The sequence below is a fragment of the Cetorhinus maximus genome, chromosome 17, assembly GCF_964194155.1.
Source record: "Cetorhinus maximus chromosome 17, sCetMax3.hap1.1, whole genome shotgun sequence".
Taxonomy (NCBI): Eukaryota; Metazoa; Chordata; class Chondrichthyes; order Lamniformes; family Cetorhinidae; genus Cetorhinus; species Cetorhinus maximus.
Genome location: NC_135895.1, coordinates 53,178,214 through 53,196,581, shown reverse-complemented (window position 1 = coordinate 53,196,581; position 18,368 = coordinate 53,178,214). Strand labels below are relative to the sequence as shown.

The window sequence follows — 18,368 nt, the reverse complement described above, 5'->3', positions numbered from 1 at the left end:
TGCAGTAGCTTTACAGAAAAAAAAACCCAACTGATTCAAAAGAAACTGGGACAAAGAGATGGGACGGAGGAATATGTATCAATTTTTCTACAGTAAGTTGGCATGATGACATACTGCACTTGAGAATAATTGCACTGGGCAATGTAACATGGACTTGTGCTCACAATCCACTGCACTGCAAAGTTTCCAATCTCAAGTCATTTCTCTGAGGAAACATTGAAGATACCGAGCAATTCTGGAGCTGGTTTTACACTGCTCTTGTACAGCCAAGTTCTGACAGTCAGCAGCAATACCAAAGCAGAATGTTTCTTTTTAACTGGATCATCCTGACCAATAGCCTTAGTGAAGTGTTCAATGTGTACTTTGGCGTAGTCATTGGCGGCATTAAGACTCACCCCTCGAAAGGCCTAGCATGGCACTAAGTGTAATACAGTAGCAGTTTGTACAAAGGGAGTGTCAGAAAGAAAGTTAAACACTGGGCTTCTGTGAAATTTCAGCAGCCAGATTTAAAGTAGCACTAGTGAAGGTCCAGTAGCTTTTGCACAGGAAGACAATCAAACAAAGATAAAAGGGGAAAAAAAATGGAGATTGTGTCAATTTAAATAAATAAATATATTTTAGTGTGAAGAACAAAGTGGCAAGATAAAGTAAAAGGTACAATTCTAAAGAGGGTGCAGGAGCACACAAACCTGAGAGTGAGTACATGTGCTCAAATCACTGACAGTGACAGGTTGAGAAAGTGGCAACAAAGCATATACGATCCTGGGCTTTATAAATAGGGGCATAAAGTACAAAAGCAAGGAAGTTATGATAAACCTGTATAAAATACTGTTTCACCCTCAACTGGACTACTGTATCCAGGTCTGGGTACCATACATTAAGATGTGAAGGCATTAGAGAGGGTGCAGAAAAGATTCACAAAAAGAGTTCCAGGAATGAGGAACTTCAGTTACATGGATAGTTTGGAGAAGCTGAAGCTGTTCTCCTTGGAGGAGAGATTAAGGAGATTTAATTGAAGTGTTCAAAATCATGAAGGGTCTGGACAGAGTAGATAGGGAGAAACTGTTTCCATTGGCAGGAAAGATGAGAAACCAATTTAATGTGATTGTCAAAAGAAGCAATGGTGGCATAAGGAAAAACTTCCTTATGCTGTGAGTGGTTAGGGTCTGGGATGTACTGCCTGAGAGTGCGGTGGAGGCATATTCAATTGAGGCCTTCAAAAGAGAACTGGATAGTCATCTGAAGAAAAATAATTGCAGAGCTATCAGGAAATACCAGGGGAGCGGCAGTAGGTGATCTGGCCTTGCAGAGAGCCGGCACAGACACGGGCTGAATGGCCTCCTGTGTTGTCAACAACTATGATTCTATATCTTCCTTCCCTTAAAATGAAAAGAAATCAATGAATGTTTTCACATACTCTACAAAACAGAGATTTAACTGGTACCATGTGAACTCGTACAAAGTAGTTCCTACAACAGTAACACTCTACCCATCCACAAAAGTGTGTGGAAAATAATACAACAGGTTTTGAAGTTCATGTTTTAAAGATTTCCAATCAACTTTCTTCCCTTTCTATCTTGCCTCAAGGTAATGATTAAACGGCCCTGGGTGCCTTCCACTACCTCACCCTCATGGCCAATATTCAAATATAAACCTTAACAGTTAATCTAAGCATGTGACTGCAAATGGCTTCATAACCAAGCTCAATCCTGTCCCTACCCGATATCCACAAGTGTACACTTCAAAGCAGGAAAGGTTACCACAAGCAAAACTCAAGTGATGTTCTCATAACATGGGGCACTACAGCAAAACTATAACTTCCCTCATCTGAGAACAGCTAACCTATCATGAAGCAGAGTATGAACCTGGAATTTTCGTGGTTGATGAGTCTTAACTTTTCATTGGATAAAAGCGCTGATCCAACAGGGAGCTCCTCATTTCATCTTAACTGGTCTTGAATACAGATATTTTCACTCCTCATGTGTAGTAATTAGAATATATTTTCTGGTGTTATTATATTTTATTAAACAGCTTAAAAAAGGGAGGTTTCGGTTAAAGTTTGTTTAAAAAGTAGTACATTATACGCTTTAAATATTAATAAATGGATCTCCATTTACTATACATGTCAATTCACCTTTTCACAGATATTTTCTCTCTCTCTTGGTGATCAGACCAGCTGCCTTGTGGATGTTTTTTCCCTGTTAGGTAGTATCTATCAAATGGTTAAGGAACACACATAAGCAAAGAAGAATGAGTTACATTATGGAGAAATACTTATCCAGGGTATGAGAGATTACAATTTAAAGACATACAAACTGCATTCAGGGACCATTATATTATAGGTTTCCATTAGCATTTGCTTCATTTTTTAAAGTTCCATGAATTCTTCACAGATCCACCTTAATGAGAAAGAAGACATTGCTGATGGCTCAGCAGAATAGAAGGTAACCATACAGATCAGGACCATCCTAGGTTTAATTCCCAGTCTGTACTGAGGTAACTGATCCCAACTAGAACTGGCTAGCAGTGAAAAATTAGCATTGATGCTCTTGGATTAGGGAGGAGAAAGTTAACTAGGTTGCTTAACCTAGACTGTTAACTAACAAAGACTTTCATATCAGGAATAAACACTTGAGTGGAGTAATGCTGGACTAGTGTCCAGGGAACTAGTGCCCATACTGCAAGCAAAGAATCAACTTCTACAGAAAAAGGAGGAAGAAGAAAACTAAAAAGAATAAAGAGAAACAGAAAATAAGACTGCCAAATTGAGAAGATATGGTGAACAAACAGGAAGCTTGTTCTAACCAACTGATATTCTGTGGACAAAAGCAAAATACTGCAGATGCTGGAAATCTGAAATAAAAACAGGAAATGCTGAAAATACATGGCAGATCAGGCAGCATCTGTGGAGAGAGAAACAGAGTTAAAGTTTCAGGTCATTAACCTGAAAGGTCCAGATCTTCTGGTCTCCAGACAGTCTGAGGCCGGATGTACCCCTCCACTGCCCCAGCCCCCAAGATGTGCTTCAGGACCCCGTGGAAGTTCTGACACGCTGACTCATGGAAATCGCCTGGGAAGTCTGAATTTACAATGGGCAATTCCTCATGACCCTCCACAAAAGTCTACAACTCTGAGTTAGAGCCGGAGACTTCGGACAGTTCCAACTTACCTACCTGGATAGTTACGCAGGAAATGTTAGATGTAAAAATCGTAGTCTACCTCCTAGTTAACTATGCAACTGACCCCACCCCTCCTCCCCACTCCCCTTGACCCCCAACTACCCCCCTTGGCCCCAGACTACACACCCAACCCCCCATTAACCCGACCTGACTCCCCCGACCTCCCAACCAGCCTCTGACAGCTGACTCCACCACTGACCTCTGACTCCACCGCAACCTGAACTGACTAGCTCCCACTATCTGACTCCCCCTTGGCTCCCAGATTCCCCCAACCCGACCTGACTAGCCCCCGACCTGACAACCCCTCACCCGACTTGACCCCTCCTCGACCTTATGGATCTGCCACCCTAACAACCTGCTGCCCTACCCACTTACACACCTACACATTTACCCATTTACTCACTCATTCACTAACATACTGAAAAGCTGTTAAAATGTCTCAAAGCTTTTCAGTGAGTCAGTGAATGCTTACCAGAATAAGGCAGCTAGTGCCGTAAAAAGGGGATGTGGCTTGTCTTCCCCCGATATTCCAGCGCTACAAGGAAGCAGTTTGGTGGAAGACCGCATTGCATTTCTAAAGAAGCTGGGATCGGAAGACCGGGCCTAAAACGTGGAGCTCTGTCACGCTGCAGAAAAGTAGGAGAGTGGCAGCAATCCAACAGTGATTGCTGCTTCGTGGAAGATTTGGGCTATTAACTGTTTCTAAATATACTGTGGACTCTGTTCTAGAAATAAATTCCACTTGCCTCCAATTTCATTACCTTATTACTTCACAGCAGGGCCAATTTATGGAACAAGTTGTAGGAGTAAATCCTGTGAAGACTTTAGGAGCTTGAAGAGATAATGCAGGAAGAGAATATGGGATCACTCTTGCTCACAAAAATAATTTAGTGCAAGCTGATGATTTGGCTGCAGAGGATGAGGCTATTTTTTTTCATGATCAAGTCCAGGTCTTCTAAGGCATGATTGGGTCAATATTGCAGCATCTGCACTCAAGCTTTTGACTCTGAAGCCTTGTACAGGGAAACAACTTGAGTGACAGACTGTGATGGTGTTTGAAGCAGTGGCAGCTACTGAGAAGATCAACAGAGATAGCAGCACCTTGGTAGATGGAGGGCTAAAGGAGAGAGAATTGAGAACTGGAAAGGGATAAGCAGTTAGTTTTTCCCAACAGAACAGGGTGATGGTAGTAGGGCAGAGCAAAAGTAGGATTTTGGATAGCAAAGAGAAGTAGAAGTGCTCAGAAGTAACAAGTTCAACAGTGTAGCCCTCAGAGGTACCAAGATCACATCTAGTAGTGAAGTCAGGGGAGTAGTGATGAAAATGCAGAGTTGACATGCAGGATGAAATTAAGTGAGGACAGAAGAGGGAGAGGGAATTTAGATGGTGGTTGAAATTATTTAGGATCAGGAGTCACTCGGTATAAAGGCATAGAGAAAGGCAAAGTTTCAAATTGGAGAGACAGCACGCCTGTGTTGCACTGAGGGAGAAAGATTATCTGCAAACATAATTACATCTCACTCCAGTGGTAATGAATCTATACAATAATGCCACCAATGAAAAGGATACTCTTCCTCTTGTAACATCTTCTCAATAGCTGCTCTATTCTCTTCACTGAGAGAGCTATCCAAAGTCCAGGACTGTGAAAATAAAGAATGATGAAAACACAAAAAACTCAGAATATTTATCCTTTGATCAACACCAAATGATCTCATCATTTATTTCATTGTTTTTTTCTGAGAGCTTGATGTGAGGAAATATGTGTCTGCATTTCCCTACATTACCACAGTCACTACACTGCAAAACTACTTCACTAGCATTTTAGGATGTCCTGAGATCATAAAATGCACTAATATAAGTGTGAGTTGTTCTTGATGTTTTTCACATTTCAGAATCTATTCACCACCTTCTCAAGGTTTAAAGGGTTAAATTATGAGGACAGCTTGCATAAATTGGGCTTTTGTTCCCCTGAAATTAGAAGGTAATGAGGGCTGATGAAGTTGAAATATTTCAAATTATGACAGGATTCTAGAGTGCAGATGGAAACTATTCGCTCTTGGGGTGGGATGAGGAGAAATCCAGAATAAGGGGGCATAATCTCAAAATTAGAGCTAGGCTGTTTACGAGTGAAATCAGGAAACACAAAGGCTAGTGCAAATCTGGAATTCCATTGCTTGTAAGCAAGTGTGAATGCTGTGGGTCAGCTGAAATTTTCAAGGGGTCCACAGATCTTCACAAGGTAAGAGTATCAGGAATACGGATTAAATACAGGTAAATGGATTTAAGGTATAAAGCAGCTTTATTTAAATGAATGACAGAACAGGCTTAAGAAGGTAAAGGTTCTGTTCTGCTACTGCAATGTTCCACAAAAAGAAATTGGACAAAAAGGGTCACTTTTAATGTTGGGTTTTTAAAAGCGTAGTGTATTTAGATAAGTTAACAAAAGGTCTTTGAGATAGACGAAAGCACTAGAGTTGCTGTAATTTTCCTATGGACTGTAAACAATAAGTGATTTGTTAGATAATAAAAACAGAAGATGCTGGAAAAACTCAGCAGGTCTGACAGCATCTGTGGAGAGAGAAACAGAGTTAACCTTTCGAGTCTGTATGATTCTTCTTCAGAGTGAAGTGATTTGTTAGACTACCTTGGTATTCAATTAACACCTCACACCCATTGTGCCGGAAAGTCTTTGATCAGCAAGAGATCGTACAGAGTCAAGCAGAGGCTTTCTGAAACAGGAAAGCCTTCAAAGACAGCCAGGGAAATTTGTGAGCATTTTCACTGAGTCAAAAAGGTTACAGATGCTGAAAAATAGGTAGAGGCCATCTTGTTTAAATTAAGACCACCTAGTAATGTGGAGTAATGTGGTACGCTGTTAATTTTGCATCGTTACCTGGGGATAAATTGCGTGGATTGAATTAACTAAGTCCAATAATATCAACTGGCCTTGCCTCATCAAGCATTTACTTGGTTTGTCTTTTGAGCATTTTTAAAATTCGTATGGCCGAGGAAGCAGTTATAGTTTGATGTCAAGGTTAATAATCTACTCAATGGCTTCAGCTGACAGAATGCGAATGGTTGTGATGCCACCAGGGATGGTTCACTCAAGGTAAATGTTTAATAAATGGGCGGTGGTCTGACTGGGATGGCCACGATCACAATTTGAGCTGTTCTTGTGGAGCAAGTGGCCACATCCTCCCTGGCCTGTCCTCAATCTGTTGAGGGTTGTCCAGATTTTCCTTGGAACATAAAAAATAGCAGGAATAGGCCATTCAGCCCCTCAAGCCTGCCCCGCCATTCAATAAGATCATGGCTGATCTGCCCTAGGCCTGAACTCCTCTTTAGTGCCAGCTCCTCATAACCTTCAACTCCATGATATTTCAAAAATCTATCCACCTCCTCTTTATATGCTTTCAGTGATCGAGCCTCCATAACTCTCTGGGGTAGAGAATTCCAGACATTCACTACTCTCCAAGAGAAGAAATTCCTTCACATCTCAGTTTAAATAAGTGTCCCCTTATTCTGCAACTTTGTCCCCTTGTTCAAGATTCCTCCACTGGTGGAAACATCTTCTCAGCTTCTACACTGTCAAGCCCCCTCAGAATCTTGTACATTTCAATAAGATCACCCTCATTCTTCTAAACTCTAATGAATAAAGGCCTAACCTGACATTCTTGATAGGTCAACCCTTTTATCCCAGGAATCAGCCTAGTGAATCTCTTTTGAACTGCCTCCAATGCCAGTATATCCTTTCTTAAATACAGGGACCAAAACGGTACACAGTACTCAAGGTGCGGCCTCACCAACCCCTGTACAGTTGTAACAAGACTTCCTTATTTTTAAACTCCAACCCCCTAGCAATACAGGCCAAAATTCCATTTTCCTTCTTAATTACTTGCTGCACCTGCGTGTTAACTTTGTGTTTCATGCACAAGAACACTCAGATTCCACTATGCTGCAATTTTTTGGAGTCTCTCTCCATTTAAATAATAGTCTGCCTTTTGATTCTTCCTACCAAAACGCATGACCTCACACTTTCCCCCATCTGCCAAGTTTTTGCCCACTCACTCAACCTATCTATATCCCCTTGCAGGTTCCTTAGGTCCTCATCACAACATGCCCTCCTGCCTATTTTTGTAGCATCAGCAAATTTGGATACATTACACTCTGCCCCCTCCTCCAAGTCATTAATATAGATAGTAAATAATTGAGGCCCCAGGACTGATCCTTGTGGCACTCCACTAGTTATGTCTTTCCAACCTGAAAAAGACCCATTAATCCCATCTCTCTGTTTTCTGTGTGTTAACCAATCCTCAATCCATGCTAATACATTACCCCCAATACGGTGAGCTCCTATCTTGTGCAATAACCTTTTGTGTGGCACCTTACTGAATGCCTTTTGGAAATCCAAATACACTACGTCTACCTGTTCTCCTTTATCAACTCTGCTTGTTATATCCTCAAAGAACTCTAGAAAATTGTCAAACATGATTTCCCTTTCACAAAACCATGCTGACTCTGTTTGGTTGCATTAAGCTTTTCTAAATGTCTTGCTATTTCTTCCTTAATAATGTACTCCGGCATTTTCCCAACGACAGATGTTAGGCTGACTGGCCTATAGTTTCTTGCTTTTTGACTCCCTCCCTTCTTGAACAGGGGTGTCACATTAGCGGTTTTCCAATCCGCTGGGACCCTCCCGGAATCCAGCGAGTTCTGGAATATTTCAACCAATGCCTCCACTATTTCTGCAGCCACTCCCTTTAAAACCCTTGGATTCAGGCCATCAGGTCCTGGTGACTTGTCTGCCTTTAGTCCCATTAGTTTGTCAAAAGCTTTGTCCCTCATGATAGAGACTGTTACAAGTACTTTCCTCCCATTAGCTCCTTGGAAGATTGAAGCCAATAACTTCACCACTCGGGTCAGTTACCAGGTTGCTGTTTGCAGTCAACCAAGACGTGCGCCATCGAGAGGTGGGGCTGTCATCAGTTTTCTGGATGCGGCTTGTTTTCTAATAGGGACTGTGGGATTTCATATGAGTACATGGGTTTTATTTGAGGTCCTGTGTCAATGGGAGTGCTTTGTTAGCTGTCAGCCAGTGGGGTTCTCTGAGGAGGGTGTTTTTCTGCAGACATCAGGAGCTTTAATATGAGCTGGCATAAGAAGCCACTTGAAGATTAATGAAGTGCACATACAAAAAGGCACCAATTATCAGTCAAAAACATGAGACATCCTTGTGTTACCTTATTAAACAAGTAGGTATGGCACTGAGTCAACTCCCACAAAAATAAGAGATTTTAGTCTTCTTTCAAGAGCAACTGGTGCCATTAAACCTGAAAGGTGACCCAAATGCGTAACACTGAACTAGTGTATGAGCTTAGTTGCAGAATTTGATAACTTGGTTTGGCGACCCATTGTTGAAAAACTGATGCTTCACAGGAAATTACATTTTTATACTTAACAAATTCAACAAATTTAAAATTACCCACCACAATGCTGAGTTTTAGGACTTACCAAAAAACCATTGTTACTCCTCCAGGAAGAATCCAGATAATGGTCCTGCAGGAAACCAGGAACTGTGCCACAATCCTCTCTTAAAACAAAAATGAATAATTTTTTGATTGATTCAGAACCACAAACAGTAAAATCAATCCTATAATCAAAGAATTAACTCCCTACCTTTACTGGAGCAGGGTATTTAACTGGGTGGGTGGAAGTGGGGGGTGCAGAATTCTGGTCAGAAGTCCAGGTTTTTTTAAATGCTGTTGTCCTGTCCAAGAGACAGGAAGAAAAATATATTGACGTCAACCTGGATACCTTATAAAATTATCTTATTTTTAAATTGGACAAAGGCTTTACCCTGACATGCCTGACTAGCCATGACTCATACCAGAGAAATTTGTAATCTTCAGAAAACAAGCAGGCGCCTTGTTATATCTGAAGAGATGCTAATGTCCCCTGGGACTGCAGAAAATCGAATTCCAAAGAAATGCACAAACACCCGTTACATTTCTAAGGCAGAGGTCTGGCCCCAAAGACAGTATGTGTGCAAGGATAAAAGGGACCATGAGTCCTCTATTAAACCTCTCAAGATTCCAGACCTGGAAAGATACATCCTTTGTCCAAAACCCAGGAGAAGTGAGAGGAATGACACATGATGTCACAAGACCTTCCCAAGCTGCTAGAACCTGCAATATTGCCACGTGGAGCTGAACCCACACAGTCTACCATTTTACCACCTTACACGGTAGCAGCAGAAAAAGCTCTGCCCAGGTAAATTGCCTGGCCCTAATCGACACTGTGAACTACTGGAACACTGGAGCTCCTGTATCTGGACCTATAAGATTAACCCATTTCAACTTTCCCTCTTCCATCAGGGAAGTCCTCGTTTCTGGAAAGACGAATCACCCTGCAACAGTTTCAGCCTGCTAATCTCTGAAGGAATACCCCACTGGGCTTTTGATTTTGGACTATGGACTAACATGAAGCCATAACTTTTATTTTTATCATGGTCTTGCCCTGTACCTCTTTTTTTCCCTTATCCATCTTTTATTGTACAAGTGCAAAAAGGGGCGGACATTGCAAAACCCCTTCCTGTGTTTTGTGTGTGTGTGTAAAATAAAACAGCTCTCTTATTTTGCCTCATCTCGAGTTTGCTGTGGGGTTATTAATAGAGGATTAGATCACTCCAAACTGAACTTACAAAGGGGGAAATCAGAAAAAAGCAAAATACTGCAGATGCTGGAAATCTGAAACAAAAACAAAAATCGCTAGAAAACTCAGCAGGTCTGACAGCATCTGTGGAGAGAAAGACAGAGTTAACGGTTTGAGTCCTTATGACTCTTCTTCAGAACTAAAGAGAAGTAAAAATGTGGTGAAATATATATTGTTTAAGGCGGGTGGGGACAGGTGAAGCTGAATAGAAGGCTAGTGATAGGTGGAGGCAAAGGGGAAATTGCAAAAGATGTCATAAACAAAAGGGGTGTTGGCGGTGGTGATACTGGCTAAAGGAGGTGCTAATGGTGATATTAAGAGTGGGAAGCAGGATGAGCAAGTGACAGATGGCCCTAGTGGGGCAGGGTGGGGGGGAGGGGGCAGTGTGGGAGAAAAGATGAAAATAGGTTAAAAGGTGGCGATAAAACAATGAATGGAAATAAATTTAGAAAATAATAATAATAATAGGAATAGGTAGGGATGAAAATATATACATAAAAATTAAAAAATAAATATTTGAAAAAAGGGGATCAAAAAGGTGTGAGGGTGGAGGAGAGAGTTCATGATCAGAAGTTGTTGAACTCAATGTTAAGTCCGGGAGGCTGTAAAGTGCCTAATCGGAAGATGAGGTGCTGTTCCTCCAGTTTGCGTTGAGCTTCACTGGAACATTGCAGCAGGCCAAGGACGGACATGTGGGCATGAGAGCAGGGTGGTGACTCGAAATGGCAAGCAACAGGAGGGTCTGGGTCATGCTTGCGGACAGACCGAAGATGTTCCGCAAAGCGGTCACCCAGTCTGCGTTTGGTCTCTCCAATGTAAAGGAAACCGCATTGGGAACAGCAAATGCAGTGGACCAAATTGAGGGAAGTGCAAGTGAAATGCTGCTTCACTTGAAAGGAGTGTTTGGGCCCTTGGAAGGTGAGGACGGGGGAAGTAAAGGGGCAGGTATTGCACCTTCTGCGATTGCATGGGAAGGTGCCATGGGATGTGTTGGGGATGATGGAGGAGTGGACCAGGGTGTCCCGGAGGGAACGATCCCTGTGGAATGCCGACAGGGGGGGTGAAGGGAAGATGTGTTTTGGTGGTGGCATCATGCTGGAGTTGGCGGAAATGGCAGAGGATGATCCTTTAAATGCGGAGGCTGGTGGGGTGAAAAGTGAGGACAAGGGGGACCCTATCATGGTTCTGGGAGGGAGAGGGAGGTGTGAGGGCAGAGGCACGGGAGACAGGTCGGACACAGTCAAGCTCCAGTCAACCACCGTGGGTGGGAAGCCTCGGTTAAGGAAGAAGGAAGGCTTGTCAGAAGCACTGTTTTGGAAAGTGGCATCGTCTGAACAGATGAGACAGAGGCGAAGGAACTAGGAGAATGGGATGGGGTCCTTACAGGAAGCAGGGTGTGAGGAGTCGTAGTCAAGGTAGTTGTAGGAGTCAGTGAATTGTAATGAATATTGGTGGACAGTCTATCACCAGAAATTGGGACAGAGAGGTCAAGGAAAGGAAGGGAAGTGTCAGTTATGGAGCACGTGAAAGTGATGAGGGGGTGGAAATTGGAAGCAAAATTGATAAATTTTTCCAGATCCAGACGAGAGCATGAAGCGGAACCGAAACAGTCATCGATGTACCGGAGAAAGAGTTGTGGGAGGGGGCCTGAGTAGGACTGGAACAAAGAATGTTCCACATACCCCATAAAGAGACAGGCATAACTGGGGCCCATGCGGGTGCCCATAGCCACACCTTTTATTTGGAGAAAGTGAGGCGAGTTTAAGGAGAAATTGTTCAGTGAGAGAACAAGTTCAGCCAGACTGAGGAGGGTGGTGGTGGGTGGGGATTGTTCGGGCCTCTGTTCAAAGAAGAAGCGGAGAGCCCTCAGGCCATCCTGGTGGGGGATGGAGGTGTAGAGGGATCGAACATCCATGGTGAAAAGGAGCGGCTGAGGCCAGGGAACTGGAAATTGTTGATATGATGTAGGGCATCAGAGGAATTGCAGATGTCGGTGGGAAGAGACTAGACAAGGGGAGAGAGAGAACGGAGTCAAGATAGGAAGAAATGAGTTCCGTGGGGCAGGAACAGGCTGACAAGATCAGTCTACTGGGACAGTCCTGTTTGTGGATTTTGAAGAGGAGGTAGAAGCGGGCTGTCTGAAGTTGGGAGATCACCAGAGGAGATGAGGTCAGTGACAGTCCTGGAAACAATGGCTTGATGTTCGGTGGTGGGTTCACGGTCCAGGAAAAGGTAGGAGGAAGTGTCTGCGAGTTGACGCTCAGCCAACTCTCCAGAGGTCAGCGCGCCAGACAACAACAGCACCATCCTTGTCGGCCAATTTGATAACAAAGTCAGAGTTGGACCTGAGAAAAAGGAGCAAGTTCAGAAGGAGACAGGTTAGGGTGGGTGAGAGGAGCAGAGAAATAGACAGGGCCGATGTCACGCCAACAGTTCTCAATGAAAAGATCAAGAGCAGGTTAGAGGCCAGAGGGAGGGGTCCAGGTGGAAAGAGAATACTGGAGGCGGGTTAAAAGATCCGTTGAACATGGAGAGGACTCCTGCCCAAATAAGTGAGCACGGAAACGAAGGCAGCGGAAGAAGAGTTCTGCATTGTGCCGAGCCCGGAATTCATTGAGGTGAGGGCGTAAAGGTATGAAACTGAGTCCTTTGCTAAGTACTGAACGTTCAGCACCAGAGAGGGGAAGGTCAGGGGGTATGGGTGAATACATGGCCGGGGTCAGGATTAGAAGACGGGATGGGGTCAGAGGGGTGGGTAGGGGTGGAGGGTCCTGGATGGGCGTTGGTATCAATGAGTTGTTGGAGCTTGCAGGAAATCAGAAATACCTTTCTCTTTATGGACGGTAGTGAGAGGAGAAATCAGGGCTGTTTAAATTAATCCCCCTCCTGTCCATAACACTGTGGAGTGCTAACTTCACAACGTGTATGGTTGGTTATTTTGAACAGGATCCTTGCCTGGAAGCCAGCCTGATTGTCAGGCTTGGCTCCCTGGTGGGTGTGGAATGCTGCAGGAAGAGTTTGCAGCCAAGGAGGAGGTCGGTATCCTGCTGCTGGAGTAGGGGTTGCAAGGAGGGTGGGTAAGGCATGGCTTGTAAGGTTGGTGGTTATTGTGAGGCGGCAAAGATTTACTTTTCGAACATCTGAAATACGAGCAGAAGTAGGTTTTGGCCCTTCAAGCCTGTTCCGCCATTCAATAAGATCATGGCTGATCTGTTTGTGTTTCAATTTCCACATTCCCATCTACCCCCGATAACCTTTGCTTCCCTTGCCTAACAAGAATCTATCTACCGCTGCCTTAAAAATTTTCTAAGGCAGAGAGTTCCAAAGTTGCACAGCCCTGTGAGAGAAAAAAATTCTCCTCATCTCTGTCCTATAAGGGCGACCCCTAATTTTAAAAGTGCCCCCTCGTTCTGGACTCACCCACAAGAGGAAACATCCTTTCCACATCCACCTTGTCAAGACCATTCAGGATAATATATACTTCAATCAAGTACCCTCACTCTTCTAATCTCCAGTGGAAACAAGCCCAGTCTGTCCCACTTTTCCTCATAAGACAACCCACTCATTCCAGGTATCAATCTAGAAAATCTCCACTGAACCATCTTCAACGCATTTACATCCTTTCTGAATAAGGAGATCAAAAATGCACACAGTATTCGACATGCAGTCTCACCAATGCCCTGTATAACTGATGCAGAACACCCTTACTTTTATGTTCAACTCCTCTCGTAATAAAGGAGAGCACTCCGTTAGTCTTCTTGATTACAGGCTGTGCCTGCATACTAATTTTTTGTGACTCATGCCTAGATCCCTCTGCACCTCGGAATTTTGCAGCCGTTTTCCATTTAAGTGATACTCTGCTTTTTTATTCTTCCTGCCAAAGTGAACTTCACACATTATACTCCATCTGCCAAATTCCTGCCCACTCACTCAAATTATCTATATCCGTCTGCAAACTTTTTATGTCTTTTTCACAACATACTTTCCTACCTATCTTTGTCTCATCTGTAAATTTAGCTACCATGCCTTCGTTCCCCTCATCCAAGTCATTGCTATAAATTGTAAAATTTGAGACCCCAGCACAGATCCCTGCGGGACTCCACTAATCACATCTTGCAAATCAGATAAAGACCCATTTGTGCATATGCTTTTTTCTGCCAGCCAGCCAATATTCTATCCGTTCTAATGTGTTACCCCCTATGAGCTTTTATTTTCCACAATAACCTTTGATGTGGCACGTTATCAAATGCCTTCTGGAAATCCAAGTACAGCATATCTACAGGCTCCCTCTCTAACCACACAGCACATGTTACTCCTTCAAAGAACTCTAATAAATTAGTTAAACATGATTTGCCTTTCACAAAACAATGCTGACTCTTCCCAATTACCTTGAGTTTTCCTAAATGCCCAGCTATAACCTCTTTAGTGATAGACTCTAACATTTTCCCCACGACAGACATCAAGCTAACTTCCTGTTTTCTACCTCCCTCCCTTCTTGAATGGAGGGGTTATATTTGCTACTTTCCAGTTTGATGGGTCCTTTCCAGAATCTAGGGAATTTTGGAAAATTAACACCAACGCATCTACTACCTCATTAGCCACCTCTTTTAAGACCCTAGGATGAAGCCCACCTGGATCCAGAGACTTGTCAACCTGCAGCCCCATCAGTTTGCTCAGTACTGCTTCCCTAGTGAATGTAATTTCACCAAGCTCCTCTCTCCTCTCCACCTCCTGATTTACAGCTACTACTGGAATGTTTCTTATATCCTCTTTGGGGTGCCCGGTAATTGTGAGAGGGTCTGGTCATGGGAGAAGGGGTGGTGATCGCTGGGAGGAAGCAGTTTAGCTTGGCGAGCCAGGGGGAAGCACTCTTGCTCCTCCTGGCCCACAAACAATGCTAGGAAAGCATTTCTCTCTTCCACACAGCAGTCCTCTCCTCTGGCCAGTGTTACAGCTAGAAGAGAGATAAATTGTGAGACATGCAGCCTCATTAAAATATTAAAATGGAACCAACCTGCCCCCCAGGAGCCCATACGTTCCCATTCCATCGCACCCCTCCATTAAAACTGGAAGTGGCCACATTCAAGTTTGAAATTTTAAACATTATTAACTGCCCATCCAACCCAAACCCACTTATTTTAGTGGGGGGTGTGGGGGGAGGGTTAAAATTTCCCTCATACTTATTATACAGTTGACTACCACAGCTTGTGGGCACCATACTATACATCTTCCAAATTTGCAGAGATAGCTAAACAAAGGATTTCAAGCAGGGGTTCCCAGACCTGCAAGAGGGTCTAAGGGAGAAACTAATGCAGGCATGCCAATTCTATTATTGTGCTTTGATAATAAAATACTTTATTTATTAGTAATAACATTGTTTTCCTTTGGGAAACTGGTACTTTTGATTGGCTATTCAGTTATAGGGTCCCTAGTATCATGTCAGTTTTTTCAGGGTGATCCATGAAAGTATGCCAAAAATTTACAGGGTAGTATACAATTTCCAATAAAACTTGATAACCACTAACCTAAATCTTCAACATGACTTATGCCACTTAAATTTGACCATATATCAATATAATTGGTAATTAAAATTTTCTATAAATAAAAATGCCACTTCACTTTTCCTTGAGATTGCGTGCCAAATTTTGTGGTTACAGGTTGCGAAATCAGTCATATCCTACTTGTGATCATCACTGTTTACCAGCTGAAGGCACAGTCGCCAATGGTGAAGTGAATTAAATTGGAGATGCTCAAAGGCCAGGATTGGAGGAGCCTAGGTATTCTGAATTTTGTAGGGCTGAAGATGATTAAAAAGCTACAGGTAGGCAAGGCTGAAGACAAGGGGGTGTGAATTTCAGAATCCAGGTATTGCATAACTGGGAACCGATGTAGGTCAGCAAGCCTACACAGGGGTGACGAGTAACATCCCCTCTAATTATTTTTTAGTGCACAGCCAATTAATTTAAGTGCACAGTGCCTTTACATCTTTTTGTGCAGCCACGAACATGTGATAAATTAAAGCAGGAGATTTCAGAATAGCTTGTGTGGTCATTTACGAGTTGCTGTGCACTACACTTTAGTTTTTAATGCCTTTACATCCTTCCTAGAGTGAAGATTGAAGTGGATGGTGTCACACTAGAACAAGTAGATATGTTTGTCTACTTAGGACATATGATAACAGAAGATGGCAGATGTGATGCAGAAATTAGAAGGATGGAGTTAGCTAGAATTAATTTTGTGAAGATGAAGGATGTGTTAACAACAAGAATGCTCAAGCTTGTAACAAGGAAAAAAATCTCATAAGGTGCTACGTTCTATCAACTTTCATGTATGCCTCAGAAACCTGGACAATAAGTAAAGATCTGTGGAAGAAAACAAAGGCCTTTGAAATGCGGATGCTAAGACGCATGCTTAAAATTCCATATACAGACCACACTCCAAAGAAGAGGTGCTTGAAACTGCAAGAACAAAATCTCTAAAAAGTGACATCCAGAAAATAAATCTTAATATTTCAGCCATTTGATCAGAGATGCAAAGCTGCAGAGATCCCTTCTAGAGGGCAAAACCGAGAGCAGCAGAAAGAGGAGTTGGCCTAGTAGTTGGAAGATGGATGTCACGGAATGGCTGCGGATGAGCTACAGTGGATGTGAGAGGATGGCGCAAGACAGACGAACGTGACATATGACAGCAGATCTCCTGGTAGGAGTAGCGGCAAGCAACAGAAGGCATTAGATGGTGCAGAAAAGATGTATAAGAATGGTTCCAGTGATGTGGAACTTCAGTTATGTAGTTAGGTTGTAGAAGTTGAGACTGTTTTCCTTGGAGGAGAGAACGTTGAGAGGAGGTCTGATAAAGGTATTAAAAATCATGAGAATTCTGGACAGAGCAGATAAGGAGAGACTGTTCCTATTGATAGAAGGATCAAGAACCAGAGGGCGCAGGTTGAAGGTAAAAGAAGCAATATTAGGAAAAAAATTTCATGCAGCGAGTGGTCCAGATCTGGAATGCACTGCCGGAGTGTGTGTTGGAGGCAGGGTCAATTAAAGCTTTCAAAAAAGGGAATTGGATCATTATCTGAAAAGGAAAATAATGCAGGGCAACAGGGAATAGGCATGTGAGTGGCACTAGATGAATTCTTCTTTCAGAGGGCTAGCACCGACACAATGGACCAAATGGCCTCCTTGTGTTGTAACCATTCTATAATTCTCGTATTATTTATTTTGCTTTAACCTTACGGCCTTATTTCATTCCCGTGCTTGCTTTTTGGCCTTTATCCTTGGATGAGCGACAGCACTTTCGCCTCAGAGCCCGAAGGGTTCAAGCAAGGTCCGAACATATAAACAATCAGTTCAGTCTTGCACAGTCGGATGAACTGCGGCACTGTAAACCGTCTCAAGTGGATATAAACGATCCCATGACACTCTTTAAAGAACATCAGTGGAGTTCTCCCGGTACCCTGGCCAATATCAACCCCTCAGCCACCACTAAAACCTGACTATCTCGACAATGAGTGATATTTTTTGTAGGAACCCGCAGTGTGCAAGTTGGCTGCCGCGTTTCCTATACAAAGCCTGTCCTCAAATGTACGCACTTCATTCATTGGCTTTGGCAAAAATCCTCTTCCGGTCGGTTTGACTATTGAAAATATTAAATACACATTCGTTAATTTTAATAAGGTTGCGAGGTGTGTCGCTTAATTCTCAAAGGAAAAAGCAGCAGCAGCAGATTAGTGATCCCCCCCCCACCCAGGGCAGACACTCCAAATGTCAGGTCATTTACTTTGTAAAACAAGTGAGAAATAAACAAACACAGGCCGGTCCCTCCCCCAGGCCGGTTACAGCGCTGAGACACTGGCCTCTCCCCTCTCCGGAACCAACAGACACGGGAGCAGCGCTTCACCCTTTCCCCCACCCCCATCCAAGGCCCTCCTCTTACCCCAGGCTCAGATCTGCTCCATCTCCTTCAATATCCACATCCACCTCCTCCGCCATATTGTACCAGCAACATCATTTCCGACATCAACCCAGGACTTCCGCTCGTTCGTCTACCGCCCCCTCGGGTTCAGTGCCTGATTTACACCCCCGCACATTGACAGCGCGCACGCGCGCACACATACCTGCTGGGGCTTACATTGACTTGGAGGATTTTTTTTTAAATTGGGAGTTTTACCCCACAATCCATTCAAAAATCCCAACAAACTGTATTGTTTAACTTACTTTGCTTGTACCTGTAACAAAGTGTACGACTCTGGATTAAATCTGAAATTTGTTAGTAAATTAGCATTTACTGCACTGCCTAAAAGACCAGATGCAACAGAATGCGAACTTCATAAAACGATCAGCCTCATGAGAAACACAGATCCAAATAAACCTAAAAATCATGATGAGAAGCAGAATTAGATAGGAAATCCTTCCTTTATATTATATAAAGGAAAAAGAACAAGAAGTGCAACATGTGCTAAGAACTATAATGAGAGAG

At 43.2% G+C, this 18,368-nt stretch overlaps 1 protein-coding gene across 3 annotated transcripts in view; it reads right to left on the bottom strand.

Annotated features, from left to right (window-relative positions):
- The window catches only part of mysm1 (Myb-like, SWIRM and MPN domains 1), a 105,344-nt gene extending 87,405 nt beyond the window's left edge, over window positions 1–17,939 (bottom strand). For all 3 annotated transcript variants that reach the window (XM_078561216.1, XM_078561218.1, XM_078561217.1), the window contains exons 1-4: window positions 17,826–17,939; window positions 8,691–8,769; window positions 4,749–4,819; window positions 2,135–2,212 (exon numbers count right to left, since the gene is read on the bottom strand). In XM_078561216.1, coding sequence (XP_078417342.1) covers window positions 2,135–2,212; window positions 4,749–4,819; window positions 8,691–8,769; window positions 17,826–17,881 — 284 coding nt within the window. In that variant the 5' untranslated portion in view covers window positions 17,882–17,939. The remainder of the gene's footprint in view (window positions 1–2,134; window positions 2,213–4,748; window positions 4,820–8,690; window positions 8,770–17,825) is intronic.
- Between the last annotated feature and the right edge of the window lie 429 nt (window positions 17,940–18,368).